The sequence below is a fragment of the Schistosoma haematobium genome, chromosome 2, assembly GCF_000699445.3.
Source record: "Schistosoma haematobium chromosome 2, whole genome shotgun sequence".
NCBI classification, from domain to species: domain Eukaryota; kingdom Metazoa; phylum Platyhelminthes; class Trematoda; order Strigeidida; family Schistosomatidae; genus Schistosoma; species Schistosoma haematobium.
This window is the reverse complement of record NC_067197.1, coordinates 31,968,493-31,988,561: the sequence shown is the minus strand read 5'-3', so window position 1 is coordinate 31,988,561 and position 20,069 is coordinate 31,968,493. Positions and strand designations below refer to the sequence as shown.

At 31.0% G+C, this 20,069-nt stretch overlaps 1 protein-coding gene across 1 annotated transcript in view; it reads left to right on the top strand.

The window, feature by feature from the left end:
- The window catches only part of ABL2_1 (Tyrosine-protein kinase abl2), a 42,366-nt gene extending 31,019 nt beyond the window's left edge, over positions 1-11,347 (top strand). Inside the window, exons 9-11 of the mRNA XM_051214962.1 lie at positions 2,642-2,965; positions 5,700-6,203; positions 7,472-11,347. Coding sequence (XP_051068148.1) covers positions 2,642-2,965; positions 5,700-6,203; positions 7,472-9,012 — 2,369 coding nt within the window. The 3' untranslated portion in view covers positions 9,013-11,347. The remainder of the gene's footprint in view (positions 1-2,641; positions 2,966-5,699; positions 6,204-7,471) is intronic.
- The last annotated feature ends 8,722 nt before the right edge of the window (positions 11,348-20,069 follow it).

Here is a 20,069-nt window from a genome sequence, read left to right as displayed (position 1 = left end):
GTTTATTTTTTCTACACTCTCCACTATTGATTAACAACTAATACATACAGATTTGTTTTGTCTTGAGAAGCAAAATAACGTTTGTCAACAACCACCCTTTCTCTTCATACTACAAATGAACTTTGTGTTCGAACCCACCTTAAATAGGCGGATTTTACCATTAGCCATCACACAAAATGCACCATTCAAAACCAAGTACATACGCCTGTGCCTGGAGAATTATTATTATTATTTATCTATAATGTCTAATAACCAATGGTTATCTTCGGCAGTAGGCAGATTTCGGCTTCTATGAATAAAATAAATTATTTTCGAGTTAGATAGATTCATGTATATTTACTAGAACAATACTAATAGGTGAAATCTGATGATAAATAAAAGTGTTTGCTACTTATTGTCGGCTGAAAATAACTATTCATTGATCACTAAGCTGGTTATAATTTCTCTGTTTCACTGAATGATTCATATGTCTGAGGAATTTCACATTTGCCTTATTATTACCATTATAATTATTATTAGACACATTTATTCAACTATTAGCCTTGTTTTAGGTACACATTTTTATTCGCTGTCATTTGCTTTTCAACAAATACTTTCATCTTTATTTCCCTGTTTTTATGTTTTCTCTGTCCAAGTGGAGATAAGGAGAAATATTGTATCTTCTAACCGTTACTACTAGTATCATTTCTTTGTTATTTTAAGGAAAAACAAACAAACAAATGTCATATGTGTGTGAATGAATAGTGGTTCTCTTTGTATATTCATCCTTCTACTAAATAATTAGCTTTTCTAATATTTTCCATTATCTCTCTCTCCCTCTCTAAATGTATTTTGTTCAGTTTTCATAGTTTATTTTTAATGCTTTGATGCGATCATTGAATTGTCTACGTTTTATTCTTAGCTTCACTCGATCAATTCTGTTTGATAAAACTTAGGTTACTTGGGTAACGCATCAAACCCTTACTATTATTTTGTTTTCGCTTATTATTAGTTTGTTGGCTTCTTACCCTCAAGACATAGATATTATTTACTTGTAATAATTTGACTGTTACCACTTAAGGGTAATTATGGAAATAAATAAGTATATATATGGTGCTGATAATTCATTGGTTGATGCTTTCGACCTCAGTAAGTTACAATCTCAAACCTACTTTATTTACTTCGATCCAGATACCTTAGAATGTTGTCGTTGAATTTCACATAAGCAAATTGTCAGTGTACATAAACTTGAACATCAAACCACTTCAGAATAAAATATAGTTTTAAAGAGTGATTGCATAAATTTCTTTCTTTTTTCGTATTGTATTCATTTTGTTTTAAAAATATTTTGTTTGTTTTGAGAATTAACAGTAAATGAATGTAGAATAAAAATATAAATCTGCGAATCATCATAAGGGCATTGATATAGTTAGTCAATACGTTTAATCGGTGATAATTTAGGGGTTTTTAAAGGATTTATCAACTTTTAAACTCATTGTAATACTGTAACATAATTTGTGTTTAATTAACAGACAAATGAGTTTAAATATCTGATAGATCATAAAATAACTTATCAGGAATCCTGCTATTCGCTTATCTATTCATTCAATTATCACTACTTAATCTTTTGAAGGTATTAAAGTTAAATACTTGTTATTGTACCATACGTAATTTATTAATTGTTCATAACCTTCCTAATAAGAAACCATGTGGGGCCTACATTAGAATCGATCGATCACTGAGTAATGATTAGTGTCATTTTTGTTTTGCCGGAATAGCTTTGTGGTAACGTCTCAGACTGAACCTCGGCAATGTGTGTTCAAATTGCACAAGTAGCAAGATTATAAATGCCAACCAACACGAAACACAATTCCAGGGCTTCTCTCTGACTACCTCGAACCATTTGACAGCATTTTAGTCTGGTTTCGCAATCACCACAGGTTTTAATCCTAAGATGATTTGGATAATGAAAATAGTCGTTTATTCAGTTTGATTTGCCATAAATGTATCTTTGTTGAAATTTCTAAGTACGTATTAATTCACACTTTTCACTCTCGAATTTCACTCATTCTTTTTTCGATTTATAATTCTTATATTCTCTTTTGTACCAGATTTAGATAGTATTACCATTATTTCAACTTCTATTTATATTCACCATCATTTATCTTGGTGATGATTATGATATCACATTTCCCAAGTTAGGTCGATACTCATTTCGTTTTGACTGACTGATATTGAATAATGTATCAGATAGTTCATTGTTTATCGGTATTATAGTTTATTCTTACATAATATATTGTGAGAATTAGTTTCATCATGATAATACTGCACACGATTTATTAATTGTACCTTTTTGCACAACAATCTAAGTTTATGTTGCATAATATTTTTTTGTTTACTCTTTACGTTCATAGAACTAAGTATAGAGTTCATTAAATGTATGGTTCCTGTTAAGACTCTTTTTGTGCCAAACTAATGAATCACTTAATTTCTGTTCTCTGAAATAAGTTTATTTTAACATGTAAACATTTCACATTATCTAACATTCCCATTGATGTTTGGTACTGTAACAGATCGTTCTCTCTTTTTGACATATGTACATCCTGTGCAGATAGTCTCGATGTATTGTTTTCTTCCTACTAATATTTACCTCTTTTTTCAGGTTGGCAATGGCTTCCAGAACAACGCCCACCATTTTCTGATATATTAAGTCAATTAGAATCTATGCCAACCAATTCTACAATGGAAGAGGAAGAACAAATCGATTTTGATATAACTTCTACTACATCGTCATCGTCGTTATTATTAAATAACAATGAAATAAAGGTGACCAACTCTAGCGAGCCAAACAGATCCACTAAACATCCACCTAATATTGCGTATCCCCGACCGCCACTGCCTCCTAGACCACCCCCACCAAGAAGAAGTACCAGTTGCGATTATTTAATTGATGAGAATGATGATAATCAATTTGATATGATTAAAGGTTAGTTAAAGTTTTGTTATTCTTTGAATGTTACATGCAATTTGGAACGGTTTCTTAATTTGATTTTGTTTAAAGTATTCTGGTTTCAGTCTTTTTTTCACACGTTCCAAGTCCTACTCCAACTACTTCAATTCAGTGTCACTAACCCTCACGTCTAAAGATTGACCGAAACTTAATTACATAATTCTGTACTGTTGGGCGAATAGGTTACTTCTGTTTGCATTGCTGTTATTGTTTTGTGACAGATTCTCAGTTTAGGTGATCTTAATTGAGCTCTGATACGTGAGTTAGATTTTGTTATTCGGATCGTATAACATTATGAGAAATAACAAATGGTGCTATGTGATTGTTAGTGTTCAAGCTACTGAAGGTTTATTCTGATTGATTTTAATGAATTATTCTGCCATTATTTCTGAGTATTATCGATTCACTAAAAGTTGTTAACTTCGTTGTGAATTACACAATTTTATGTAAGAATTACTTAATAAAATTGCCCATCACAATTTTTTTGACAAGTTTAGGCTATATTATCTCTTAATTACACTATATCTTACTCCTTCAGACTTCTTTGAGATTCAAATTTCTTTTGGATAAGTTCTTTTCCGCTCACCCTGTTAACACATTACAAAGAAGTATAGTTTGTTAAGTTCTTTTTCTGTAAGAAGAAACTTTCGTTATTTATTCTTTTAAACTTTATGTCATTGATAATATACTGTCATAAAATGGTTTATTTATTAACTACTATTCTACGAAGTTATTTTTATCTCATAATTTCTGAATAAAGTAAAGTGGTTTTGTTACTTCTTTAAGTTTATTTATATACTTCAGCAAACAGTTGAATAAATACATAATCTGATAAATTCTATTTTTATGTTGTAATTTACTATAAACTTTAATGAATCATTCAAATAATAACTATCTTTTAAAGAAAATAGTATTCATTCAAATATAATTAGTTATATATATATATAAGTACAAATAGGCACCGAATATATATGTGCCACACTTTGCCATTCTCTGGACATTCGATTTTCGTCCTCTCACTTTTGTAAAACAAACATTCGCTGCACGAGATGTGGGTGATTATGACTTCCCTAGTAGTGGCTGTATACGCGTGGCCATGTGAGAGTATTTTGATTAGAGCCGACTCTCTCCATTCTCGACCGTACCAGGATATTTGGGGGTAGTTGAGGTAATATTTTATATTTAATCTTCCTACAACTAGGATTAGCATAAAACATTAAAGGATAATTTTATGATATCTTAATAAGTAGAAATATTCTATTATCCCACATAAGTCACCTTGCACAGCATAACATTGCAATGTTCGAAACCATTTTGATTTTCATTGTATTAAAAATATTCTGCTGAGTTTCCTTCGCACTATTTAAATTGGTATTAATTTTGCTTCAGTTATTTATATATCTACGCTGAAGAAGTGTCTGAAACTAAACCAGTAAACGTTAGAAATTCATAATTCAACTTTTATTGATATATCACAATTATCTCTTTAATTCATTAACAACTTTCCATTCAGTTGTTAATTTATATGGAACTGCGACAATTTAGTCTAGTTGTTATTATCGGTTATTTGTACAGTAGTCAGCATTCTTTAGAAGTTCTACTGACCAATTCTACTATAATGATTTCTGATTGATTTACGAATGAATAATTGTGTTCGTTTCTCATATACTTGAATTCGTTTCTCTTTGGAGATAGTTTTCCATGCTGAACGCAAATATATTCAGATGGTCAGTTGAAAATAATAAACATTTACCTACTATCACAATTCCTAGCAATTGACTTTCCAAAAGTACTCTCATTTGTTCCTTTCGACTTTTTTCCTCGTTTCTCATTACTATTATTTATATTGTTGTCTTTGTGTCACATCTTTTATCTCTTCTTTTGTTTTGTCGATATAAAATGTGACAACAGACATGGATTTTGACACGCATTTTTAGAGACCTTAACTGATGATACGCAGAAGTTCACTTAGTAGTTGTATTCGTGTGTATATAGGTCAGTAAATATTTCTGAATTGTCTGTTTTTACTGGAATTTAATCATTCATCCTAACGTTTTTGAAATTATGATGTACTATCAAGTTCGGCGAAGTTTTTTTTCGCTCTTTCAAATAAATAGATTGCATAAAAATACGTAACGTATTGTTTATCATAGATTTGAACAATTATTTGATTGTATTCAGCTTTGAACAACAGAATCAGCGGGATAGTTATTATTTGTCATGGCTTGCAAATTCTGAGTTTAATTGTTCAAAGCAAGTGTGACTAATATCACTTAGTACAGAAATTAAAAAAACTACTGTCAAAATTTCCCTGTTTTGTCAAACAAACCTATCATAACAGTTCTTAATTCTGATGGTGTAATGACTACGCTATCATGCATTTTCATAAAGTCCTCACTAAAAATCTCCTAGTTTTTCAACTGACATTAGTTTATTAAACCGAACTTCAAATTTATAAACTATCAGTTAATAGAACAATGCCTTAGTCCTTCAAAAGTTCAAATTCTTATTCTACTAATTTATTAATACTTTGAACCCTATTCCATTAACTTTGTTTTGGACAGCCATATAAAATGTCTTCCATTAGACCTTAAAATAGTCAAATTCACAGGACTATGTTTGATTAAAAGTTGCACCATAAATTCATAATATTTTTCACACATTTTTATTCTTGTGTCATCATTTCGTTTAATCTTATATCTTTTTTCAGAGGATTGTAAATCCGATTTGGGTAGTGATATACCAGTAAATGCTATAAATAATAACAATAATGTTAACCACAAATCTCATAAAGGTATATTTACAAGGAGTTTTAAGAATCCCCTTTCGAAACAATTACATATTGGTGATTTAAGTACTGATGAGTTTGGTACTGCTGAAAAAGATCTACCATTTACAAACTCAGGATCTCTTGGGCGTAAAAGAACTGCACCGCGACCACCAAGACGTACTACACCAGTTAAACCGTTGAATTTCTTAACTGATTTCAATTCATTAGAAGATAATAGTTGTGTTTGCCCGAATTCCCATCTGGATGACTTTGATCATCCACCACTGCCACCCCCACCAGTTCATCTTGATTCTAGTCATCATCAAATACATCAACCCCGATCACAACAACATCCTCGTCTAGCACCACAGTCTAATAATGGTTCATTACCAAATAACTCGAACTCAACACCATTTTCAGTGCCATCAGTTATGAGTAGTTCTGGTATGTAAATTATTTTATCAATTTACTAGTCATATTTATGCTATAATTTGTGACGTTTGTTATTCTGTGATGATGACTGCTTTTTTTTAAAACTTCGTAAAATAAATTTTTAGGTTTACGTAATCAATATGTAGAAATATTCCCAAGTTTACGTGTTGGGATTTTAGTATGTTTGGAAATATGAATGATGACTTGATTGGTTGAAACAATCATGCTCAGTTCGAGAGCCGAAGGATTTTGATCAGATTTCATGTAGTATTGGGAGTGTTCATATTGTTTAGGAGTTCCAAAATAGAATAAAACAGCTATCAGACACTATTTTACCTCGGGTTAATCAGTTGCTCAGGATGAATAATGAATGTGTACATAGGTTTACAGGTTCGTCAGTCCGACGTACAGGTTACCACTCATTATTATGTCCCTAGCTTTGGCACACCAACTTATTAGCTCTGTTTTACGCAGGAAATACGCCAATAACTTTCTAGAATACTTTAAACTTCCTAATTCGTCAACTGGCAGCAGGAATATTTCAATTCCCTCTACGTAGTGCAAAATAAGTTACTATGCAACGTAATTGTCTTTTGATACATGTCTGTATATTTCTTCTCCAACAAAGTTACTTTTATTTTTGTACTAACGAAGATGACCTGAATCCTTGCAAAACAGTTTGCTCTCATTTTGTAACAAATGACCGACTTCACGATTTTGTTTCTCAAAAATATACTAAAATTTTTTACTCGTCAAACAAAAAGAGTTGTTAGCAAGCCATATTCTGGATAGGTGCATGTTCCATGCAGTTTAATGTTGGGGGACTCTAACTAGCCCATTTTTAGCCAGTCAGCGCTTGAAGATAGATGAAGACTCTAGGATATTTTTGTACATAATTCATAAATTTACTAACATTTTTTTCACTAAAACTGTTACTCCCATTCAACTTGGTTTTTTTGGAGTATGATCGCATTCCTGTTCAACCGTCCTCTGATTTTGAGGAATAGTCAGATGAAGTGAAGTATCCGAAGAATACTAAGCAATAAGAGTAGCTGACTCATATAAAGAGAGATTCTAATAACACTCGATGAAAATATGAGATTATTTGTCTTCCTGTATACCCTAAACTGCCTCGTATTCTGTAGCAGAAAAATACTAACTATTCAACTAAATACACTTCTAGAGAGGATTACTTATCAATTACAGCATCTTGCAAGACTATCTTCTAAGTAGATTGTAATTTTACTATGATTGTTTACATCATTTTTCCTATCTTACAGCAATTTTCCCATCTTCTCGTCAATTTTCATATGTGGATCCCATTCCGTTAGATAACAGCCTGACAAGATCAATTTGTCCTGATCGTCTAATATCACCACTTGCTCCTCCCACACCAGGTAAACATATTCAGCTTTCTTCAAAGTCACCAGCTTTATCGAAAACCACTGTAAATTCGGATTTATCTAACAAAACTAATCCCGTTGTAGATCATTCCCACAATAAGCGCAGTATAGATTCTAATTTTCCTAATGAATCTTATTCAGGGAATAATGTTTCTTCTAAGCAAAATGTTCATCCTACCAATGTTTCATCATCTGTCTTTCAAGAGGAATTACGAGATAGATTAAAAAAGCATTCTCAACAGCTTAAAAGTTCATCTCAGCTGAAACCGATTACATCTAAATCTATACTAAATAATTCACCTAGTAATGTTACGAATTCAGTGCTACGTAATCAGGAAAAAAGTGATTCAAAATCATCGGTTTCTAATTCTTCCCCTTACTTCACTATCCCCCGATTAAGACCACCACCACACTCTGCGAATCCACCTCGGATATCCTCGAATAATACTTCTGGATCCAGTAACAATCAAACATCAACACGTGGAAAAGTGGAGCCTCCATGTTGTCCTTCAGAATTGATCCGATCACTTGCATCGACTCAGATCAAAAATGATAATAGTTCTAATTCAACTGTTACTACGACCAGCAAGTTGCCCACAAATATCAATAGTAATGATAACAATTCCCCAAAACCTCATTTCAAAAGGTCTGAAAATGAAATCTCTGATAAATTATCTGATATAATACAAAAGCGTTTAAGTTGGACTGGTCCAACTGATGATAATTCAGCTGGTAATCAGAAGCGGTCCCAACGATTATATCTACCTACTATATTTTCTACATCATCTACAGCATTGGACGAGACTAATGGTAATAATCACTGTGTTCCACCAACAAAACACCACTTGAAAAAGCATTTATCAAATATTTTAGGAGACTTAGAACGTTTGATTCGTATGAATGATAAAAAAATTCCTGGAAATATTATTTCCTCTCCCTCGTCCGCTGCCATTTCATCATCATCGTCATCAAATTTAGAACAGTTAATTGAGTTAGCAGATCAAATGGAAGCATGTCGACATAGTTGTTCTGCATATATTGATCAGGCTACATGTTCAGCTCGAGCAAAATTTAATTTTCGTGATCGATTCGCATGTTTACAAACATTTAGCAGTTTATTACGTTCTAAAAAACTCGATTCTACTTGTAATAATAATACTAATAATCTAAGTAAGTACAATAAAAATAATGCAAATTTATTAAAAGACGCAGAGAATGCCATCAAAGAAATTATTAATGATTTAGACAAACTAACCGATAATGTAAATACAACATTATCATTAGATACTACATTGAATAATTCAAGTTTCCCAGAACATAAATCTAATTCAAATTTAGTAACATCTAATCAATCCAATTTAACTTGTACAGAAAATCTTAGTATTACTGACAATAGAAGCGCTACAGTTTTCACTTGATTTCTTTACATCTATGTGCATATTATTATCATTATTTCTGGTTAGTATTAAGAGATTTTACATCGAAATTTATTGTTCACCTGTTTCCAACATCTGCATTTTACTTCCAACTATCATTCTTTGTTTGCTTTTCTCTGTCGATTTAGACAAATTCCTCTCTTTTTTTATGTAAATGTTTACAAGTTGAAAAATCTACTTTCATTTTTGTTTTATGGACATAGTTTGGGTGTTTTTCTTCTCAATCCTCGGACTATTCAATGGCCCTTGCATTAAAAAGTGTACTAATTTGTTTGTTTGTGTTATTTTAGTTTATCTCCCGTTTTTGTGTTTTTACGTTCTCATTTAGAGTAGAGTAGACAAATCAGTCAATCTTTAACACATCTCTTTAATCCACTCTGCTATTTATCTGGAATATATATACTACACTCTTCCCTTCGATTCCTTTACAATCTAAATGAATGTATATATGTATGCCTATTTCAGCGCACATCTTAATTTATACTGTTGTAAATAAAATGTTTTCAATTGTTTTGTTTTTTTCGTTATTTCAATGTTCAGTCATTAATTTTATTACTATCATTACTTAATTTTCCCTTCTTTGTACTATTCTTCACCAATGTTCCAATAATATTGTGTAGTATGTCTCTTGCGATTTGTTATCGAAAATGATTGTTTTTTCAATAGAAAACAATGTGTTTTTTTCACTTCCAGTCAGAAATGAGAAGTTTTGTGTTTGTTCCCACATTCAACTACATGCGCACAAATTTACTCAATCATTTGAATTCCAGGTGAAATTGTAAGGTTGATCAATTAATATGAATATTTGTTCGTTCATTTGTATAATTTTATTCTTAGATCTGTTTATTTTCCCTTAATTTATCCTGATATTATTTCATTTGTTTCTACCATAATCCTGTATCACTGTTGGTGCGTATTTTGATTACTTACTTTAGATTCTCTCTCTCTCCTGTCACATGGTATCTTCGTGCTTATTCTTTATCATTTCCTCCCCCCACCTATAACGTCTGCCTAACTGTGATCTCTGAAAAAATAATTACCATATATATATAGTATCCTATTACCCTATTTTGTTCTTAACAGCTTACTACTTATCTTCATTTTTCCTGTTTTTCTAATCCTTCTTTCCATGTACTTGTTTTCTGTGAAGTGTTATGGATCTGGTCATACTCATGATGAAATTAATGATTGTCATTATTATTATTACTATTAGTAAGATTCTAATCTAATGATCAATATATAATAATTTTGTTAATAGTATTTGATTTTTGTGTAAATATAGGATGACCTATGCACTCAGGTTGCACATGTGTTCATTCAATATTTTTAGATTGATTTTAATTGGGTCAACAACAGTATGTAACAGAAGAAATATGAGTTCATGTTTAGAAAATGTACTTTTTTAAAGAAAAATAAAGTAGGAAATTAGATGTTTCTCACTGTTTCCGACAATAGAAAACATAAAATCTTATGTGATAATGTTTTATATGCCAAATCTAAAACTTTCTCTAAATTAAACATTATCACTTTTTTATTAGCTCTATTTATTTCGGTGTTATAAACCATGCAGTTTTTACTGAAAGGTCATTTCTGTACCTTTAAGCCTACTTGTTATGTAAAGGCTATTAACAAAACCATACTGTTTAAACTGAGATGAATTCGCGTCGTAATGATTCAAGGGTGAATATTTAAATCCCAAAATCGTAGTTCTGATTTTCGCTTTACAGATAGAGAATAACTGAGTTTGAAGTCAATGCAATACATACTTTCATTGTCCCAACTCGCTTGTTCTTTGATTTAGAATTTGAGTATTGTAAAGTTATGAAGCGACCTAAGTTGCTTTACTTTACGTCGAGAAAGTGGAACAATTCTTTGAGAGTTTTGTACAAGTAACATGATGCTAGGTAGTTGCAAGTAACCGCATCGAGGCCCTGTACTTTGGTCTAGTACTAGTTGAAACTCGTTACCACGTTTCTGCAAACCTGAAGAAACTAGTGCTGTATATTCGTTTTATATCCGCGTCAGCCATTGTCACAGAACTTTTACCTCCGATCCATTCAGGTCAAAACATAATGCACATTATGTTGAGTCTGTAAACTGCAACTTGTTTGGTTAAATTCGAATACTACTAAGGGCTAGGTGACCATTATATTGATTACTATTCAACGACCAATCAGTATAAGTCGTTAAGCTAGTAATGCTGCCAAGTGCCAAGGATTTTGGTATTGAAACATGAAACAAATAACAATGTGAAGTATGAGCGGACTAATAATCAAATTGGATCACTCATTCAAAGGGAGGTATATTTCTAAGTAAGGATTTTCGTCTCATGATGAACCCCAATACTGATTTTGCAATTCTATATATCACAAACTGACACATCATCCTGTCTTTTTCTGACACACTTTGGGATTGTGAATTATAATTATTTAATACATTATGTAGTAAAAAAATATAAACTCGACCTTTTGAAGATGAGCAAAATTCTGACGTACTCATTAAACTAAAACAGAAGCCACATTCCTAAGAAATAATAATTCAGTTCTTTCTAGTATTTTATTGGTCGGATGTGTCTGATATAAAATATAACCTGGATCGGCTACGTCAGTTAATGTTGTTTAGAACTGTTTACTACTATCATTTTTACACACATCGCAGATATGTTCGTTAGTGCTTGTTTCCCCGTATAATTTTCCGAAGATTAGCCACATACTTGAGGACTCAATTATCTATAGGTCATATGGATGGGATAAATTTTTATAGTGATAACATCGATGAAACACTCTTCTGAAAATCCTCAATAACAATATGTTAACTCCCAACATTCTTCATTTAAAAAAATCGTAATCTTATAGTGGTAGAGAATTTTTCATCGTAATTGACTGATACCGTGGTTGAATATAATCAATATAATTGAATTTTGAACCTTAGTGAACCCTTATTTGATTTATGACATTCACAGTTGACATTGATGGTTATTCATAAGATGTATGTAGTTTGTGGATACTGTTAAATTTTTATAATCTTCATGATGGAGTGATTTCAGGCAGTTCTTAATGATCATAAAGTACTGGAAACCTGTTTCGTTCTAGCATGGGATTCACCCGCGACCCTACCATGGATCTAATGACCTTTAGGTCCCACTGTGAATGCTTAATGTTTAGATCACTGGGCTGCAACTCAATGGGTTTTATGTCTAGCTTGATTTAACGTAGAATTCATGGATGCGCACTCGTAAGGAATCACGAAGATCAGTCCGTCATGAAAATTGTCAATATTACTTAAAATACAAATGATTACTCTCATAACGATACTTGAAATTCATACAATAGGTAAATTTATCAAAAGTTAAAAAATGGCTTTTTTTAGGGTTAACGTATTTGGATTAAAGTGATATATTATTAGAAAATTTGTTGAGTCTTGAATAAGGTATCGGTGTGACTATAATTTATGGACGAACCAATCAGATATAAGATAACAGGTATTGGATTTTAGCGCGAAATTCATTCATCGATTTGGCTAAATAACATTTTGGCATTTTAGTTTATGTTAGTTCGTGATGAAAATCTTAAATCTACTTCCTAACCTTAACCGTCAACTATAAATCATATTTCTAATTCTCCACTCTGGTTTATAATCCTCATTCGCTCCTAGTTATCAAATGGACTCTATCAAGGTAACTTTAATGTCGCTGAAAGGTCGTCCATAAATTATCGTACTGATCATGAAGTGGTTTAGAATCATTGATAATCATATAATTTATGTGTATATTTGTGTTCAATAGAGTTACAGATACATTTCTGTAAAAATCAATTTAGCCTTTTATTATCGACTTTTTATGATATAAATACAAATACTAACACATGCATGCGAATATATATATATATATATATATATATATATATATATATATATTGTTAACTGATATAAAATAAACATAATCATAGCCATAATTTCAACAGTATTGATTTCCAATAAAGCATGAGAAGTATTTAGTTACTGTGTAATGGTGAATGAATGAAAATTTATTTAGTTGTTAACGTAATCAGTTTTTATGACTTGAAAAATAAAAATATCAAAACGAAAACTGAATTCAAATAAGTAGAACGGTCATTCGTTTCAAATGTTATGGGGTTTATTATTGATGACTGTACAATGGATGACCTATATTAAATGAAAATGTGGGGGATAGATATTAAATTACTCAAAGAAAATTTCAAATATTCTACCAAAATTAAGATGAATTGAGTAGATGAATTTTATTAACAAATAATGTCATGCTGTATTTAATTTACTACCGATATAAAAATATTAACACCATTGGATGCCGGCCAGCTCAGTGATCTAGAGGTCAAGCGTTCACGCGAGAGACTGATAGGTCCTAGGTTTGAATCTCGTGGATGCACACAGTTGAAAAGTCCCACAAAAGGATGAGATGGCCATCTAGTACTTCCAGGTTTTCCATGGTGGTCTAGCTTCAATTGACTCATGGTTTCAACTACTGAGATATAAAAATGTCAAAATTAATTTTATGAAAGAAACATATATTGTTCGGTAAAAATTTCTTATAAACAACTGAGTTTTCTATACTTTTGTATTTATCCTAACAAACCTGGAAGTACTGGACGGCCTTATTGTCGTATTTCGGGACAAGATTCGAACCCATGACCTATCAGTCTTGCGCGCGAGCGTTTAACCATTAGACCACTGAGCCGTCAGGCATCCAATGGTGTTATTGTCAAACTTCAACTAATCCACGAAATTGAGCGACACGCCTATCGTTGTCTTTAGTGAGTTACTATCACACAACTGACCCAATTGAACTCCATTGGTGACTGCTTCACGCTAGAACTCCAGGAAGGTAGTCACTAGTGGGCATATACTGATTAGTATCAGAATAATAATTAATAGTTAATATCAGCAATAATGGTTTATCATTTAGTAAAAGAAATTTAAGTTTATACAGGATTTACAATCATTTTTACGCCCAATATAAGTTTATCTATTTATTTAAATCGGGCTAAATAATAAAAATAATTAAAAATCTTGATATATTTATTACTATTAATGTGATGTGTGTTACTGATGTCGACAGATATAATTAGTATGTATCACCAATTGAAAGTGAAATTCTTAGCAGTAGAAAGTAAGAAGATCGATGTGAAGAGAACGAGAACAAAGAATGATTGGTATGGAAACGAAGAAACAATGAAGTCTGAGACAATTTATTGACATTTTACAAATGAAATATTTACTCTATGGTTTTCAGATGTTACTAAGACATTCTGTAATTTTGTATTTACATACATTTGGTTGTTCTCGGTCATATTCTCGTACACAATATATTAGTACAAAATGGATGCTATTTGCTCTGATCATATTAAATGGGAAAACTACTTTTGTCTTTTTGTATAGCAACTAATTTACCGAATAAAATTTGGCCATGTAATGATATAATTCAATGAGACGAATGAATTTAAGGTTATGCTTTGAAGTGATGAAAAAATTTTGTTTTCTGTCTTCATATAATGAATAACTTGCTCGATTTATCGATTAAGAAGTAGAATATTTGTGAATTATTTCCATAACAAAGCACATTAAATAATCTTATAAAGAGGATAATAGTTACCATATCGTTTGGAATTTAAAAAAGTTACTATACATAAAAACAGTACTGTCCTAATTTGGAGGTGAATGTTTATCAGTCTTGAGGGACAGGTTTTCATTCTTTGTCATTTCATGTGATTAATGTTTAATAAGTTGCTTTATATATTTACTTGATAGCTTTTTCAACTTTCATGAAAATTGATGGTAGTTACTGATATTAACTAGAGAATTAGTGAAAATCAAGAAACATTGGATAATTATTTCATCGGCTTTTAGAATTTTTTTTTCAGTGGCTTATACAAATAACCTTTACGAGTGGAAAAATATAGGTATAAATTCTCAGTTATTTTGGTGCTTAGTATTGAAACTTCACTACCCTATTAAAATGTGTTATAATGAAGTGAGGTAGTTTTAGTCACATTAATTTTTCATTCAGTAAGTTCATACTATACAAATGGAACAGTTATCTAGTTGTATTTATTTGTCATATGACATTCAGAAGCTGATGAATTTAATATAACTTTTCAGTATTTAGCCAAGTATATAAATCTAATAAACTCGATCTGGGAAATTTTATTGCATGTTTATTTATCTGTAGATAAGTTGGAAGTATTTTGAGTAAAGTTACTGATTCGTTAAGTGAACATTTGTGTACTTGGTTTAAAGTCAAATGTTATCCGTTTAACGACTAGTGATGCAACTTGGTTATATGTGTTAAAATAGATGGAGGGGTTGGCGGTCGCAAACCTTCAATCTATCCAATGAGTATCATGTACTTTACTATGAGTACATCAGCAAACTGACGAATTTATCCCATTTACGATTATAAAGATCTTTTTCAGGCAATCCACTATATTCTCAACTTAACAATATCAAGTTAGTCAAAGTATTTTCAAATTATTGTAATAGTGGTTTAGTGAATTTTTGTTTACAACAATACTTTTGCAGATTTTTCAACCATAAATAATTGAAATCTATTTTATCCAACTATTTATAATGTATAAATAATATAGTTGAAAGTTTATAGCCAAATTTGAATAACTTCCACTAGTTCATATTTGAATCTGTATAAACAATTAAATATAGTTTTATCGATTTTTATTTGTCAGTTTCATTTGACCTTGAACTATATATATATAAAGTTAATTCAAATGAATACATACCTTGTCAATGATTTATTTTAAATATCAGTTGAACATTGTACAATTCAATTATTTTCTTGTTGAAATAATCAACTGAATCAAGATTTATTTCATTATTTTATGCAATAGTGAATGATCAAGAAAGAAAATCGTCGATAAATTTGGATGATTTCATGAATGAATTTAATTATTGTGTTATAGACAAGTATATTGACAATAATGAAAGTTAGTTTTATGAATCATTTCCATAGAATATCATGTTCATCGACAGTGAATTATGAATTAGATAACAACTAGATATGATGCTTAAGTTCTATATTACTAAATTCGAAGATCTTAATTGTTAGCAGAATAAGTTAAGATTGAAAACAATGATCAAAATATATGAGAAACAGTAATATATTTTTAAAAAATGAAAATTCTTACTTGCTTTCATGAAGCATTCCATGAATATAATGATCCTATGTCTTCATGATAATTTTTCTCTAATATATTGATATTTTAACAATTGAATTCATAAGTCAATTAAAGTTAGACCATTATGGAAAACCTGAAAGCACTGGATGGCCGTTTCGTTCTAGTATGTGACTCTTGAGCAGTGAACATGAAGATTAGTTAAGTGTTGGTAAGAATGAAGCAATAGTTTTAATTTACATAATTATTCTTAATTATTTTATTTATTCTTAAGAATTTCTTACTAAACGATTACTTTGTGTTATAATCTCTTTCTTACAGTTATGACCCAGCTATTCCTATTGCTTAGTATTCTCGGACACCGATTCACTTGACAAGTCCCCAAATCAGAATACAGTTGAATAGGAAAGAGATTATATTCCAAATAACTAGGTTAGATGGAAGTAAGAAGCACAATAGAGAAAACTTTAGTATATTTATAGTTTTTACGTGAGAAGATTCTAGAGTATTCTCCAAGTATCGACTAGTACTGACTGGATAAGAATTAGCCAATCAGTGTGCTCCAAAGCAATCGTGCATTGAGCATGCTTTAATCCAGTCTATGTCCCACTAACACTTTGTGAGAGATTTTCTTTTCTTACATAATTTACATTTTAGCCTTTCATTTGATTATATTAATCATTATAGTTTCATAGTATTTGGGCGCCGAGTTGATATGAGACATTAAGGAGGAAGAATTTATATGTAACATCTCAGAGAATGAACATGAAGTAAATTCAATTTTTCACCTGGCAATCTAGTCCAAGCTTTTTCAAGAAAATATTTTCTTGAATCATTATGTAGTATCTTTACCGTTCAATATTAATAAGTAGAAATATGTCATTTAGTTCTGTATTTGAAACATTTTAAAATAGGAATTTACTTATGATTGAAAAGTTATTATTAGTTTATGATAGTTAACTTCAAGTCACGAATAAAGATACACCAAGATTTGAAATTGATTAGAAATTGTACGACACCGTGAATATTCAGTGAACTATTGACCAATTGGAACTTTCACTATGTTACTTTCATTCTTTTTTTTTCCAGTGTACTACATTTACATATTTTGGGTTATTGATTGTTAGTTAGATCAAGTAGATTAAATGTAATGCAATACAATGTAATTGTAGTCAAGTTAGTAACTACACTTCACAAATCAACTAGTAAATTTGGATGTTTTTATAAAAGAAAAGAACATTCTTTTGCCAGAGATTTGATTGAGATGTTAATAATAATGATAGAATGAACATCATGCCATAAGCACTGAAAATAATAAGCTTAAATAAATCTTCTATTATATAATCTATATTTTCTAAACCTGTTCTCGAAATACAATAGCACAAATAATCTAACTGATAGTTCATATTGTTTATTTTAATCACAGCACAGAATAACGTGAGAAACCATACATTAATTATATTCACAATGAGCATACACAAATTAGAATCTTGATTATCATGTTATACCAATTTATTAATCTTTATCTTAAATGTTAGTCATTTTAAATTGATTTATAGGAGAAACAATTACTTGACAGTATTCCGTCAGTATTGCCAATTAATAGGAATAAGTTAAATTGCTGCCTAACTAACATGAATATAAGGGCTGTATTCCTACAATTGAAGAACATATGAAATTCAAAACAACTATCTGTCAACCAACATCAAAGTCATAATCTTCAATATGAATGTCAACACAGTTCTACTGCATGGGGTTGAAACCTGAAGAACTACTACAACCATCATCAAGAAGATAAAAGTATTTATAAACAGTTGTCTACGTAAGATACTCAACGTCCATCGACTGTATACCTTTAGCAACAGCCTACTGTGGGAGAGAATAAACCAGCTTCCAGTTGAAGAGGAAATTAGAAAAAAAATGTTAGGAATGAATAAGACATACATTTCGGAAATCATCAAACTGCATCACGGAGCATGCACTTACTTGGAATTCTGAAGCGAACCAAAAAAGCAGAAGTCCGAAGAACACTACTTCGGGAAATAGAAACAGATATGAAAAGTCTGAATAACAACTATAAAGAATTGGGAAGGATTGCTCAGGACAGGGTTGAATGGTGAGTGGTGGTGGATGGCCCATGCTCCTCCATGAGAAGTAACAGGCGTAAGAAAGTAAGTAAGATGAATATAGAATTTACGGTTGAATTATATCACTACCATTTATGAAATGAGAATATATGATAATATTTTCCAGTCTGGTAATCAATGTTTTGCTCATATTTGAACCAAATAAGGATTCATAGACAGATGTAGTATACAACGTTAGAATTTTGAAATTTATTTGCTGAAGAGCTGTGGTTAAAGAAATAGAAGGAACTTTTTTAAAGTTGGCAATAACCAAATTAGTGTCAATGCAGAATACTAAACATTATGAGATAAGATTCCATACACATTTCACCTATGAAGATTTAATTAAAAATCCATTATTTGTTTTGTAAAATTTCATGCGGTTAGTTCCCTTTATGAATTTAAATAAAATCAGAACGAACATGGATACAGAATTATATGAATTCATGAATCCATGAATTCATATGGATTCGTGGTTTCTCATCAGCTACTTACGACCAAATAAAGATTGAAATTTTACATTGAGATAAGATATAATGTGAAACAATTGACATAAGTGAACGTAAAGAATTGGTATGACAAAGGTTATAAATAATAACTATATATTCATGTGTGTGCAAGTACGATAGAGTGGAAAAGAAAACCTGCTTCTTATACTTACACTTCAAAGGAGATGAAATCACTGTAATAATTAATCACAGGATGAATTCCGCGTTGAAAGTGACCTATCTATCAGCAAAACTAATGACGCTATAGGAAACGAACTCTTCGCTCAAACAAACTAAAATTTACAGGTCCTTTTTTCTCAGTAGCTCCAATTGCGTTTACCAACTTACATGTACTTGCCAAAGCACATATATTGGAAAAACTGAGAGAAGAGTGCATGTTCGCACTTCCGAGTATGTTCCAAAGAAATTGAGACTGCAAGGGGCAAAGGCTCTCAACAGTGCAACAGCTCGGCATTTACTTGACATCGGGCATATCACTGACATTCCTCAAGCTTTTACAATTATTAGCGGACAAATTACAGCTTCTCCTCAGTTTGCTGAAGCGATTGCGATAAAAAAAATCAAACCTGATCTGTGTATTCAAAAAGAGACAGTAATAAACCTATTGCTACCCTGATACTTCAATTTTCGGTCAGTAGTTTTATTTTGTTAATGTTTAGTTCTCTTTTATTACCGAATTTTTATTTTATTTACATTTAAACCACCTCCTTTCACTCACACATTTCCGCTCACTTAATTCTCTTAAATTATGTGAACTAATCAAATCTTGTTTAATTATTACGCAACCCGTCTTACCAGATTTTTAATTCCAGGGATCTTGTGCAAACCCTGCATTACCTCTACAATTATCACACAATTTATCTCATCTGTCTCTGAGTTTCACTCAATTATTACATCACCCACTCTTCATGTTTCCTGATTCTAACATCAAATGACCTCCGACCTGTTCTTGCACCTATATATAGTTATTATTGATAACCTTTGTCATACCAATTCTTCGCGTTCACTTATGTCAATTGTTTCACATTATATCTTATCTCAATGTAAAATTTTAATACATATTTGGTTGTGAGTAGCTGATGAGGAACCACGAAATATAATGAATTCATATTATTCTGCATCAATGTTCGTTCTGGCTTTATTTGTTTTATATTTTCTAATTGATTTAACCAGTATGTGCTCATTTTCATTGGTATAACTGAGTACTGTTATTGGCTTTCTTCTTTCCAAAATTTTCGGCT